This window comes from Macrobrachium nipponense, chromosome 33 (genome assembly GCF_015104395.2).
Source record: "Macrobrachium nipponense isolate FS-2020 chromosome 33, ASM1510439v2, whole genome shotgun sequence".
NCBI classification, from domain to species: Eukaryota; Metazoa; Arthropoda; class Malacostraca; order Decapoda; family Palaemonidae; genus Macrobrachium; species Macrobrachium nipponense.
The window spans coordinates 53,705,614-53,720,525 of record NC_087219.1 but is presented as its reverse complement, the minus strand read 5'-3'; the positions used below and the strand labels follow the sequence as shown (position 1 = coordinate 53,720,525).

General features: G+C 36.6%; 2 protein-coding genes across 2 annotated transcripts in view; one reads left to right on the top strand and one right to left on the bottom strand.

Moving 5' to 3' along the window:
* Positions 1–215: 215 nt before the first annotated feature.
* LOC135203200 (Kruppel-like factor 3) lies at positions 216–3,892 on the bottom strand. The gene is made up of 2 exons (XM_064232947.1): positions 3,615–3,892; positions 216–2,120 (listed from the first exon to the last, which is right to left on the bottom strand). The coding sequence occupies exons 1-2, from the start codon at positions 3,639–3,641 to the stop codon at positions 921–923; spliced, it is 1,227 nt and encodes a 408-aa protein (XP_064089017.1). The 5' UTR covers positions 3,642–3,892; the 3' UTR covers positions 216–920.
* The window catches only part of LOC135203201 (iron-sulfur cluster transfer protein NUBPL-like), a 121,604-nt gene continuing 108,998 nt past the window's right edge, over positions 2,307–14,912 (top strand). Inside the window, exon 1 of the mRNA XM_064232950.1 lies at positions 2,307–2,375. The gene's annotated coding sequence lies outside the window, so the exon portion shown is untranslated. The remainder of the gene's footprint in view (positions 2,376–14,912) is intronic.

The following is a 14,912-nucleotide window of genomic DNA, read 5'->3' as shown; positions in this document are numbered from 1 at the left end:
ATCTCCTCTCCTCTCTCTCTCTCTCTCTCTCTCTATTCTCTCGTCTCTCTCTCTCTCTCTCTCTCTCTCTCTCTCTCTCTCTCTCTCCCCCCCTTTTAAAGAATACTTGGTTTTCATTCATTTAAATAAATACTCAAGATAAAATTAATCATGAATAAAGAGCCTTTTTCTAACAGGCAGTGTAGTGCTAATTTAGGGTACGTATAAAAACTGTAAAAAAGGTTTCTTTATTGAAAGTATAAAAAAGTGTTACAAAATAGCTATATACAAATGCTATGGTCTAACAATTTCCAAACTATGAGACAACAAAATGCCTTTGTTTGACTAGATATATAATGATATTAGAAAATAAAAAAGCAAATAATATCCTGTAAATAGTGAAAATTATAAGACAAAGAGTCAGTCACCAATAAATGTTGCCAATTTATTTTGCCAAAAAATATTTCAAACCAACGAAAACTATCGTTCCTTAGCTAATGAGATCGGGAACTTTAGATTCTGAATTTTGTCATTAAAAACCCATAGAAAATTCTCAATACAGTATACATTCCTAAAATACATAATAACCAGTATTAATGAGCAGAAAATAAGGAAACTTTTGAACTTTACTTTTCACAGATTTTTGTTCTTATTTTCGACAGTTCATGAAAATTAAACCTAAAATTATGAGGACTTATGAAAAAAGGTATGCACTGTTATTAGACAGTTTAAGCAGTCCATTTTGTACGTCGGACAAAAACCTCGCCATGTTCCTTTGCACTTAAGATAAAGTCGTATTTCAGATTACTGTTGTATATCTGATGAAATGTCACACAAGATTCAAAAGAAGAACGATGGCACTCAAAGGTAGATATGGCACACAACTATTCATGGCACTTGATGATGGCACTATATGAAAACGGTGAGATTTCATTTCAAATCTATATAGCGAGATGGCGCTTCATGTGAAGACTGAGATGGTCAGACCTCGAGAAAGCCCTCTCGCACAGTCGACACTGGAATGGTCGATCACCCGTATGCTTGCGGTAGTGCCGAGTCAGTTCGTCGGAACGTGCGAATCTCCATCCGCAGCCCTTCCAGTCGCAGGTGTAGGGCTTCTCGCCAGTATGTGTCCTCATGTGGGCCTTCAAGTGCGATGATTTGGCGTAAGTTTTGGCGCATCCGTTGTGAGAACAAGTGTGGATAACGGCTTTCCTTCTAGTCCATGTCCGGCGACGCCGAACTTTGGTCTTCGCTACGGGTGCCTGCTGCGATTGGGGCGCTGATGTCGGGAAGCCCTGCGGCACCCCGACTGGTAAGCATGTGGGCATGTTTTGTGGTCCCGTGCCAGCTTGATCTGCAGATAGATGCCGTGTCATGAAGGATGGCGAAGATGGGGGCGTCAGCAAAGAATTTGATGAGGCAGGAGGAATGGCATTATGGTAAGGTGCTGGCACTGCCCCAGTTGGAGGATACAAATCTGCTGGATAAGGAGGGGTTGTTGGAAAGCACCCATATTGCACTATGGATTCATTGGTCGGGTAATACTCTGTCCAGTAGGACCCATCTTTGCATTCCCAGTTCACTTCTGGAACGACCTGTTCCCCGTATTCGCTCTTGACTCTCCATTGCTGGGCTGGGTATGGTATTGGGCATGGCGTAACACTAGGGTACGTTTCTCCAGAAGGTGGCGAAAGAATACGGGGCTTAGATGGACACTGGGAAGTTGTTGGAGACACAACAGCATGGCACTGCAGAGGTGGAGATTGAACTGGAAGTTGAGCAGGAGATGGAAGATTGGGTATCCCATGGCTATTGGCTACGTGAGTAGATGCCACACTTGTTATAGTAGATAACGGTGGCAGTGGGGTTGGTTCAGGAGGTATGGTCGAGTGCAGATTCGTAGGCTCTTGAGGTGCTACTATAGAATGGGGATCAGACAGAACCAATGCCTGATGAGGCTGGGGGCTTAGAGCTGTGAGTGGTGATGGATCTTCAGAAGTAGGCTGGTGGTGAGAGTAATGGGATTCTGATGATGGCACATTATCTTGGGCAGGGATACAAGGCGAAGAGACACCTCCGTCTTCTGAAGAAAGCAATTTTATATCCCCCAGCAAGACAGTTTCGATATCCTGCCACATCTGGAATAAAAATATACTTAACTAGATTAAATTAATAAATTTACATATAATAAAAAACATAAATATGTAATACTCATATATATGTATATTCACGCACAGTTACGAACAGTTGAATGACCTAGATATCTTTAATTATAAGTGACGGTTTAAAGTCAAATGAATACAAAGTTATCTTCTTTCTTTACAGATTCATACATGGAATATGCCTATCACATTAGTTTTCGAATGACTGTACATTCAATTATGTAAAATACGGTAAGTATGAATTGGAAGGCAATTCTGTAATACTCATAAACGAACTGAAACATTACACACATATCCACTTCTGTATTGCGAACTATTGAATTATTACTAGTGTGACGGCGATCATAACTATAGGTAATAGGCTGTCGATATTTTTCCTGTTCTGATACAGTGTAATTAAAAACCGATTGTAAAAGGTTAATACACAAAATTCAATTGGAAATTATAATTACTATAAACATAATATTCATAATATAAGAACACTGTTGATAGAAGAATGATGGCAAAAAGGAAATTATTATTTTTGATGTAATTAATTTTTAACTAGAAAATATGAAGTAATGATAGTTATTATAATAAAATAACAGTAAAGGTCAACGATTTCCTTCAGATATTTTTAAAGGCCAACCGTGAGTTTCTTGAAAATATTTGAAATGTGAACTTCTGCCAAACAAGAGCAAAGTGTTGCATAATTTAAAACGGTCAAATTAAATGCCATGCGCATCGTTCAGCGAATTAAAAAATTTCCGGTAATATGAAGATCTTTACAATTTAGAATTATAGAGGGTTTATAAAGATATTTGTTGAAAATTTTCTTTAAAGTATCGTGCTTGAGCATTTATTTACCATACGTATTTTTGAAATACAACTTGAATGCAATACTAAACCCAACTGAATTCTCACGTATTAAAAAAGGGAAAAGTGAGGAAATATATTGTCATCCTTTATGAAAAAGCCGTATGTGTTTTCGAACTTAAATTTTGCAAAAGCATCTGGTATGTTACAAGACGCGATGCAGTGAGAACGAGTGGAAAAAAATCTATTATATTTTTAATGCTGTTTTGCATGTAATTTGTACAGATATATGATATATTTTTTTGCATGAAGGAAGCATACTTCTATTAGGTGACCCTTCTGATTTATTATTTTATTACTTTAATTCAATTTCATTATTGTTTTAATTATTTGCATATTTTGGAGATTCAGCAGTAAGTGTGCTCAGTTTAGCAGAATGGAAATTAATTTATAGATAAATTGATGTAATTTTCTTTTTTAATTTTCGAAACAAAAAATGAAAACCATTTCGGCAGACAAAAAATAAGGATTCAATAAACGTTCATACTGCATACGCGAAAAATAAGATATAGGAAAATGGCCAAAAATTAAAACTCATACTTCAGCAAAGCTGAAAATGCAAGTATACAAGGAAATTATAGCACACTTTTACGGAAAACAAAACTTTCAACTTACAAATCTATCATCCAGATAGTCAGCCATGGCTCTGAAGAACTTTCAGTCTCAGTTTCATTAACAACGCTGAATGTTAAAATAAATTACAAAGGCACTGTAAATGTTTCTTGTAGATCAAAAGTCAGCTGATAATCACAATATAACTGCTTTATCAAGACAGTTATTGAAAGTAAGAATTATTTCTTGAGTCTCGGGAGAAATCGAATCCAGGGAGAACTCTTCGGAACACTGAGCGACAAAAGCGATGCTCACACGGCGAGGGCATCCCTTCAACTGACCCTCATCAGTATCCTTTACACCTGTCCGCAGAGGCGTATGGCACGAGCGTTTCTGAGGTGCTGTAGGTTAAATCCTTAGCTCTCGCCCTGTTTCAGAATACTTCGGATGCTTTTCTTTATTCTAGTCTTTTGCTTAAAAATCTGCTCCCTGGCGTTGTCTTTAATTAATTTTCAGAGACACTGTTGTCTGTAGGTTTTGGTACATGGCATTGAAGAATTTGCTGTTCTATGAAATGTATTCCGACTTCCTCCGTATTTCTGAATCCACCTGTCGAAATAGATCGGAACTATCATTCAACCAATCAGAGCGTTGTGGTTAACTCTTTTCACGCTTTACCAGCCAATCACATCTTATGACTTAGCACACGTGCCTCCTATCATAATCCCGAGTTGCAGTTACATAAATGGCTAAAATTAACCTGAAATAATATCCCATTGGGCGATCCGTAGTCTTCTAAAAGAGCAACAATACCTTGGGTTATTTATTATTGTTTATGTAGCAATGGAGCTGATAATATTCATTGCGAACTTTTAAAACGCTTTCAAATTTTTGTGACATAACCTCATACCATCTGCCTGTGATTGCTTTCCCAACCGATCGCTTTATCGCCTTACAAGGTGTATCCGAATATGCTCATGGTAAAAGTAGGACACGCTTTCTGTTATGCCTCATGCCCTCGCAGAATGAGTGAGGCATGAGGCACCTCAGAAAATTGAATCTCCTTAGACTTTTCCTGATTTTCTTCACACAGATACTTTATTAGATCAGCAAAAATGTAGCTTGATGATAAAAATCAAAATGGCACTTACCTTATCGACAATTGTAAGTGACAGGAACTTCATCATTCGGCTAAAGTTTCCCGAAAATGTGCGTAAAACACACACATTGTGATATATATATATATATATATATATATATATATATATATATATATATATATATATATATGTGTGTGTGTGTGTGTGTGTGTATATATATATAATATTATATATATATATATATATATATATATATATATATATATATATATATATATATATGTATATTGTTAGGAACAATCGTTTGCCGATTGTTCCCTTGGTGGATTGTTGCCTCCTTTGTTTTTGTTTTTTAATTGCTGGCGAGTTGACGTCTGTTGGATGGCGTCAAACTTCGTCAGTCAGGTTCTGGAAGGCAGAACAACCAGTCAGGTTCTGGAGGGCAGAACGATCAGTCAGGTTCAGAGCGGGAGAGAGGCAGAGTCTTGGCAGCAGAGCAGCGGAGAGTATCCGAGGACGAGTTGGTAGTTGTATCAACCCTGTCGTGAACATCCAGTGGTCGAGGAGGACCTTCATACTGTATCTGAGGACGAGATGGTTGTTGTGTCAACTCTGTCTTGATCGTCCAGCATTCGAGGAGGATGTCCATATTGTCTCCGAGGACGAGATGGTTGCCGTATCGGCTCTGTCTTGATCGTCCGGCATTGGACTGTTGTCCTCATTGTTTGAGGAAGTGTTCCCGTTTTGCTCTGTGTAACATTATGCCGCTTCAGTGTTAATTCTCATTTATTATTATGCTGCCGTTTTTGCATTTATTGTAATCGTTATTTCACTGCTTTTTCAATGTGTTTGTGTATTATGCTGCCTGATTTTGTATATGTATTTATGTACTGCACTGCTTTTTCATTTATACCGTGGTCCTCTATATATATGATGTCGCTTTTATTATATTAGATATGCTGCTTATGAAATTGTTTGTTGAATTGTACAAGAATCACGTAATTGGATTATTACTGTTGCTGCCTTTATTATTTAATTCATTGTGTATGTTTATTTTGCTTATCACTGGACCTGACTCACTTGTACATTTTGTATAATAAACTAATTTTAAGGTAACTTTTTTTGGTTTTGTTATGCTCCTCCCTCCTTTGTTTGTCACCTGTCGTCAGTCACTACGACATAATAATATATATATATATTATGTCTTAATAATATATATATATATATATTATACTGTATAATATTGTTTTATATTGTATTATATTATATTATATTATATTATATTATATTATATAATAACTACCCTAAATTGGGTTCATAGTTAAGAAAATCTGGTGAGATAGTAAACATTACTCAAAAATCTGTCAAATAACCTGAGACCTAGAGCATAGAAATTAGAAGTATTGCATTAGTTTAGTAAGTTAAAATACATAAAGTATAGTCATACCTGTACACTTTTAGAAGCAAATAATAATTTCGGAAGTCTTTCAATGGCAGGTTCTTCCATTTAGTGATCAAGGAATTTCTCAGTTTAGTTACTCTGTTCTTCACTCCTTTTCTCTGTTTTACCAGAGGTTCGGTAATTCTCTCTCTCTCTCTCTCTCTCTCTCTCTCTCTCTCTCTCTCTCTCTCTCTCTCTCTCTCTGCATTTAACCATACTCTTTTTCTTAATTCCTTTATATCTGACGCAATAATGAAAGTTTTCATTCTGATCTACTTTTGCTTAAAACGTTATGCCCGGGAATGGCCAACCTCATGGAGATTTCAACGCTATCAAAAAAAGTAATCCAATAGACTTTAGGATCGCTTTGCTGATGGATGAAAATAGTACGCCAATAAGATAGGTTAACATTCATTTGTTCATTTCCGTCATAGCATTAATGGTCGTTGATTCCAACGTAAATCTTTGATTTTGAATTGCTTAGTTATGACATAACTTTGCAAATGGAAATGTTTTGTTCATTCTGTCATCTGAGGGATATTTGCAAGAGTAACTTAAATGCAGTTCATTTTATTACTCTATGGATACAAGGTCGAACTTGGAAAAAAGAATTCATTAATTCGTAAAAACACAAATGGCTATAATTTATCCTCGTTATTTTATTGACCATCTAGTGAACATAATTCTTCCCTTCAGCCTACGGTTATTCTGATTACTGCAATTTCTCTTTCAGTAGGCGTTTATACCGCAACCCGAGTTAGGCCCACTCTTTTTCAGTGGCTCCCCACCACCTCTTCCTCCTCCTCCTCCTCCTCCTCTCCTCCACCTAACTCCCATAACCCTCTCAACTTCATCTTTCTCTTTCACTTTGAGTTTGGATTACTCAGGTAATTTAAATGGAAAAAGATGATAGTGGAAAGAATGCTCAAATAAGAATGCTTAAAGTGATGTCAACACTATCATAAAAAGTAATCCAGTAAACACTTGGGATTTAATCCTTGTCATTTGTCACTATGGGAACGTTATTTCCGTTGACGTTGATCATTACACACTGCCTTTAAACTCAACTAAAAATTATGATATTAGTTTAAGCAGAGGAAATGGAAAAAGAATGTCATGAAGGTTGAGGAAGATTTAGCAGTGGATTTAGTAATGCTTTTGAAAGAAATGGAAGCGGTTTGTTATATAGTAGGTATTGCGGAGTCAATATAACGAATTATGGTAAAATGATGTAAATGGTGAATCACACTAGAGCTAAAGCAAGGGAGATATCTGGAATGATAAATAGTCTCTTAGAGAAAATGTGCGTTAATGGAAGCAAAATGAAAACAGCAAAAGTTGAAAGCTGATGAAACGAATAAGTGGATAGTATGCGGAGTGAGAAGTTTTAAAATAGAAATTGGAGACACGCCAGAGATGTAACAAAATGATTAACGTAGGTGAAAAGCTGGATGAAAGTGTTTTGAGAGGTGAAACGAGAGACTGTTGGCTACATCAAGGCTTTAGAGGTTTTACTAAATAGCCAAGGGTTTTAATATCCTGGAAATGTAAGAGATTGAACAAAATGAAATCTAGTGCTTCAGTAGGTTTGTTGGGGGTATTTAGCAATTAGAATGATTTGATTCACCATAACCTGCTAGAAACTTTTTAATTTACAGTGCAGTCTTGGGAAGAGAGACTTTACCGCCTTAAGCCTTCAATAACAGTCAACAATGGTTAGAAAAGGTCCACAAAAAGGTCCCATAGAGTGGTCTCACTTATTCGGTCATTGTCGGTCTGCTACGGTTGTGTGTTTGCGGTCTCTACCGTAAGGGACAATGAGGCACAAATTCTTCTGAATATAAAAGACATAAAAGACCAGGACACCTCTGTGTTCGCTCTCCAACAAGCTGGACAACCGCATCTCCGCGCGATGCTGTGCTTGGAGCAGACGACCACAAAGAATGATTCCATTCCGCCAATAAGGTCGTTCAAAGCCTTCAGAATACTGAGGAAAATCGCTTCATCGCGCTCGGTTGCTTAACGCTGTAGCGACGCGGACGGGCTGGTTTTTATGGCTTCTTTATACGGCACCACAGGAGCGCCCTTGACTATTTCGGCTTTACATTCGTCGCCATTTTTGTTCTTTTAAGAGATTCGTTAACACTCAGGGTAGAGTAAATCCTGGAAGTTTTAGCATTTCTTAGTGTTATCATCTTCATCTCAATGACGGCGAACTTGAAATAAAAACACGAACTGGAAATGCGTTAAACAAGTTGAGCGGGAATGCCGAGAGTTGCCATCGAGCCTTCTCTTGAAGGCTCCGATGTCGCTGGGAAAATTAGAAGAAATTGCTTCTAGAAGCAAAAGAGGGCTTCCGTTTGGCCTCTTAGATCTTTGTTTCATTTCTAAGATGAATTTTTTTTTCAATATATATTGTTTTTTCTCATTGTCAATATATTGGTCTTATGCATGCCAACAAACGAAATATTTCCGAGTCATTCCTTTCAGTTTTGAGTTGGAATGAAAGAGAAAGTGAAGGGCCCTTCTTATGCTGATGATGTGATTAAGGTTTTGAATCGCTCGCTACATCAGCATCAAAAGGAATTGTGTATTTTGGTCTATGAGCCGCCGTTATCAGCTGTCATTCCTTGAAACCACTCTCAGATCCCCCCAAAAAGTGCCATAAAAGTTATACAACCGAAAAACGTCTGTTTCAAAACACCGCTCTGTTCGAACGCGCAACTTTTCCCTTACGGTCTCAATCTGAAACGTACCGCAAATATACTCGTACTTGCCCCAGTCGGACGCTTACTTTGAGCTAAAATGTTTTCCCATTTTACATAATGAGGTAAACCTGTAGAATGTTTGCGTAATATAGCATCTGAACTACTTAACAAAACTTATAAACAGTGTGTACGACAAATCTGTCACTCTGTCACTATATTTGTATCTCTCTCTCTCTCTCTCCTCTCTCTCTCTCTCTCTCTCTCTCTCTCTCTCTCTCTCTGTTACTAAATCATTTTCTCTTATGAAAATGTTATATGATTTAAGTAGAACTATTGAAGGAAAAATATCAAAAGTCGATAAGCAGTTCGTTTTTTAATATAGTTTACAATGTATAATTAATTGTTTATAAGGTGTTACGATGATATAGTGCCTCCAGTAGATGATCTTGTGCCTCAAACAAGTAACCCGATTTCTGTCTTCACATACGTTACTTTATTCTTTGGAGAGAAAAATTGATGCTACAACAAGGAAGGTCTTCGACGGCATACCAAAGAAGAGAGAGAGAGAGAGAGAGAGAGAGAGAGAGAGAGAGAGAGATCTAGCTAAGGGCATTCGCTTGTAAACTGCAGCTTTACGCTGTGTCCCTGGCAGAACGTGAAAGATTCTCCGTTTGATATTCAAATTATTTCTTGATATCAACCGTTTGTAATGGCAGCTGAGGCTCTGAGGGTGTGGACGGGCCTCCTCCGCCCCGGGTGTTAACATTATCTGATAACTCCGCCAACAATAAAGGTGTAGGAGTTTATAATTGTTACTTTATTGTTATCGGCATTCTTGGCGGGCTTCTGATACCCGTTCTCAACCACAGATTTCGTTTTCTTCTTCGCTCTTGTCTGTGTCTGTGTTATTTATCGCCATTCGCTCTTTATGGGTCCACCTTTTTCGTACGATCATTTAATTTATTTTTTATCCATTATTTTTTTCTTAAGTCGGATAAGTCTGAAGAGTGGCCATGCCACTCTGCCTCTTGATTTAGCTTAAGTTGCAGTGTGATGTACTAAGAAAAAAGAACCACACGCACACACATACACACAATGCGCACGCACATACTAAGTATTTAAGGCATTTGTGTAAGATGCTTCTTCCTCAGTAAGCTTGTTTTTATCAGACACTTTTTAAACGTACACACATGGTATAAAAACAGACACGCATATGAAGAATCTGGAATAAGAGTATATCAATTTTTATTCGAAAGGCGATCGTGAGGAAAACAAGAAGTAGAATGGATTCATTGATTGTAAGTTATGTGGCATTACAACTCCCGCGGTCACTGACGCCCTCAAAAATAAAAAGAAAAGAAATATTAGTGGGTCAGTGCTGAAAACCATTCGGATAGAAGTAGTAATCGAGGCCGATAAACATAGGTCAACGGATAAATACAGGAAAATCCTTCTGTGACCCAGTGGATGATAAGCATGCGAACACTCGCAGCAAGATGGGTATTCAGAAAAGAAAGTCAAGCTATGAGAATTGCACCTCTTTGCTGTAAAAAAATAAAAAATAAAGAGAAACAGCAAACCACTAACTGTATATTCATTTTCAGCGACACATGTATAAATTATTTATTATTATTATTGCTGGAGGAAACAAATCCACAGGTACGTAACTTTACAAATATATTTAAATAGGTCTTGTTGAAAATGAGAATGTACAGATTCTCGAAAGCTGTCTTTGTAAATATATTTGTACAGTTACATAACTGTAGATGTGTTTGCTCCATTTTAGGAATCGTGTTACTTTGAGAGTTGTCGTCGTTGTTGTTATTATTATTATTATTATTATTATTATTATTATTATTATTATTATTATTATTATTATTATTATTATTATTAAGGTAAATTAGGACGAGGGCCGCAGAATGAAAAATTTTAAAAGAGAATGGAAATCATTTGTTATTTGATTATATCAATATCAACATTACCCACATCGATATTACAGTATACAAAATATTTGATCATTATAAGCATTCGTATTCTGTGAATCAGATAAGCACAATTGGTCGGCTGTTCTCGGTATGTCGCCTCTCTCTCTCTCTCTCTCTCTCTCGCCTCTCTCTCTCTCTCTCTCGTCTCTCTCTCCTCTCTCTCTCTATATATCACTATATATATATATACTTATAATATACTATATATATATATATGTATATATATAGATATATATATAATATATATATATATATATATATATATTATATAATGTATGTATATATTATATTATATATATATATGTGTGTGTGTGTGTGTGTGTGTGTGGTGTGTATATATATATATATATATATATATATATATATATATCATATATATATATAATTCAGGAATGCCGAAGACACATGGATGTTTTAACAGATTTATTCATTAAGAAACGTTTCGCACATGACTATGTGCATCATCAGTCTGAAAAATGACAAAATAATAACATTAAAGATACTAAAAATACACAGGATTCTTAAAATGACAATTAAAAACATTAAAAGACTTAAAATAAGAAGCAAAGTAAAAACAACTGCTGTTACACAAACCTTCAGGTACAAAGGAAGAAGATAAAATGACCAAAGAAGGAACAACCTCCAAAGACGACTATGCCAGATATAGTTGAGCAGAGGAGCAGCCACCGTTTAACGATGGAACGAGTCTTTTAATATATAATGACTCTTAAGGTAGTCAAATAATCTGCATCCTTAGAATACCCTAATATGGAAAAGTGCTGCTTCTTGACCTCAATTTTACAATTGATAACATGATTTTTTATATTTGAATGTTCTGGTCTGCTCAATCTTTGCCCCGTTCTAAAACTCAACCCTAAGTGACTGTAATAACGCATCTGCAACAACCTTTTCGTTGATTGAGCAAAGATTGAGCAGACCAGAACATTCAGATGCGTTATTACAGTCACTTAGGGTTGAGTTTTAGAACGGGGCAAAGATTGAGCAGACCAGAACATTCAAATATAAAAAATCATGCTATCAATTGTAAAATTGAGGTCAAGAAGCAGCACTTTTCCATATTAGGGTATTCTAAGGATGCAGATTATCTGATTACCTTAGAGTCATTATATATTAAAAGACTCTTTCCATCGTTAAACGGTGGCTGCTCCTCTGCTCTGCTCAACTATATCTGGCATAGTCGCCTTTGGAGGTTGGTGTTCCTTCTTTGGTCATTCTATCTTCTTCCTTTGTACCTGAAGGTTGGTGTAACAGCAGTTGTTTTTATTTTGCTTCTTATTTTTAGTCTTTTAATGTTTTTAATTGTCATTTTAAGAATCATGTGTATTTTTAGTGTTTTTAATGTTATTATTTTGTCATTTTTCAGACTGATGATGCACATAGTCATGTGCGAAACGTTTCTTAATGAATAAATCTGTTAAAACATCCATGTGTCTTCGGCATTCCTGAATTGATGTTTGAGGATCATAATGCAGATAGTATATATATATATATATATATATATATATATATATATATATATATATGAATTTTTATCACATCACCGTGATTCTTATACATGCATTAAGCTACAATATCCAATTCACTCTACCTCAGAATTAGTATATTTTCATATATGTTAACCGACGGTGAATTCTTAGTTGATAATAATTTCGTCCTCTCGTGGGTTCGAACCAGCGCCCAGCTGACAGAGGAGAAATCAGGAATTCCGTGATGTTATCGACTCTGCCAACATACATGAAAATATATTAATTGCGAGGTAGAGTGAATTGGATATTAAAGGACATTTGTAACATAAGTCTCTCTCTCTCTCTCTCTCTCTCTCTCTCTCTCTCTCTCTCTCTCTCTCTCTCTCTCTCAGATTCATGAGATTTCCTCTAACTAAAGCCCACAGAAGCCTTACCCGTAGTACCGATCTTTAGCTAAGAATTTACAGCTTCATAAACAAAAGCTGACTTCTTTCGGGGACATCTTAGGCTTTCGGCCTATATTGCCAGCCATAGCTGCTCCCACCAGGTTCCCAAGGTCTGTGGCAGGTTTAGTGTTGGTCTTAGTTCTGAACAACCAGTGCAACTTGTGATAGAGGCATGGTATCACATTCAAAATCCTTGGACAACGCTTGTCTCTGCGTCCTTTGGAAATCATGAGTGGTTCGCCCTTTTATTCTTTCGTTTCTTCTTTTTCTTTTGAGCAGAACTTAACTTGGCCTGTGTCTGAGTGATCCGTCGATTAGAAATCAACAAAGGGACCATCCCAATTACGGTGGAATATCTTGGAGCGGGGAATAGCTGATGAATGGGGAATAATCGAGGAGCATTTTATAACGCCCTAAATCAATCACTCTCCTTCTGCTATAAAACAGTAGGCGACGCGTAAGGAACGAGTAATGGTCCTGTTCGCACTTTGGGTGAATAATGATGTACATTTTTATAATGCTTCTTAATGCCCAACTACAATGAAGTTAAATGGTTGTCTGTTACGCTCCGCTGAGGATGCTTCAAGATATTTTCAGTTTTTTAATGATTCGAAGGAAAAATAATCATATTAAAGGAAATGTGTATTTTTATGATATAATTAATTTGAATGACATATTGGTGTTGATCACATTTATCGTTTTGCAGTTTATTTTCTGACTAACCCAAAATATTTTATGTCTTGATTCACAAATATAATGAAATTAAAGGATTAGATAACGATGATGAAAATGATGATGACGATAATGATGAATGATGATGATGATGATGATGATGATAGCCCCTCTTATAATTCTACTTTAAAATTCGATATCCATCTTGGGAGGAGTAATGAACCAGAAGTTTCACACAGAGAACAAAGTAAAACTTTATCCCTTTGTCTGTGGCTCTTCTGCCTCTCGTCTGTCTGCACATATTTGCTTGCGCGAGCGTCCGCTTTGTGAAGGGCCGTCTTCAGAGGCCCTAAATTTGATCATTATCTCGGTCTAACTGAATTGTTGCCAGACGTGAAATTTCATTAACTTTGGCAGTAGTTTTAGCCCATTTTCGGAGCTGCAACTTATGGTGCAGCCGCATCTCGCCGTCGCCACAAGTTGCTTTTCCTGCTCAGGTGTACTATCAGTTTCTATTTGCAGCTCATGCGTATGTATATGTATGCACTTTGAGCATGTATGTGCGCTTCGGAGTTTACTTGTGTGTTTTGCACTGTGCTTCGTACAAATTTATGTATCGTACAAATTTATATATACATTTTTCTCACCATACGACGTTTTCTTCAACGAGGATGCATTTTTTGAAGTGCTACCCTACCAGTTTCCAGCAGGTGTATTACTATGTGAATTTGCTAGCTTCATGCCGTGACCCAAAAATCTTTAGGGCATATAAGACGGCGGCATATGTACTTCGTAGCGGTTACATATTGCTTAATTTTACTATGTAGAGAATATTCTAGTACAGTGGCGAGTAGAGCTGTTTAAATATTTTCTCCTTTGGGTCGAGGTGAAATGTACGTTATAACGAGGAAACCACACTGGAAATAGATGCTAACACAAAACCTCGTGCTTGGGGGAATTGGACTAACAGGTGGTAGGGAGACAAGGGGTTAAAACCATAGGTATGAGTAAAGTGCGTCCACTGCGATTCCAAGTATATGCTGTGGCGTATCTGATTCCTCTCCCTTCATTTCTTCGGTGGTGAGTGGAGCTAATGTTGGTCTGTTGTCTTACTTGTCAGTGGTTGAAATACTCAAGGAGATTGTCTTATCAATTTTCATACGAGAGTGCTTATTATTGTTGTTATTATTGGTCAAGTAAATCCACAGTAGTATGCCTGTTTTAGTGTGTTATTTAAAATATATACAGCAGAAAGTTTTCGATGACCTGCGCGGTCCTCTTTGTCAATCGAAAGCTTTCTGCTGTATATATTTTAAATAACAAACTCAAACAGGCATACTACTGTGAATTTACTTAACCATTTTATTGACTCGTGTGATTACGAGTTTTCTTTGAATTATTATTATTATTATTATTATTATTATTATTATTATTATTATTATTATTATTATTATTATTCAAAAGAAGCAAACTTTATATGGAACAGGAATAAAGACCATAGGTGTCCACAGAGTACAACGCC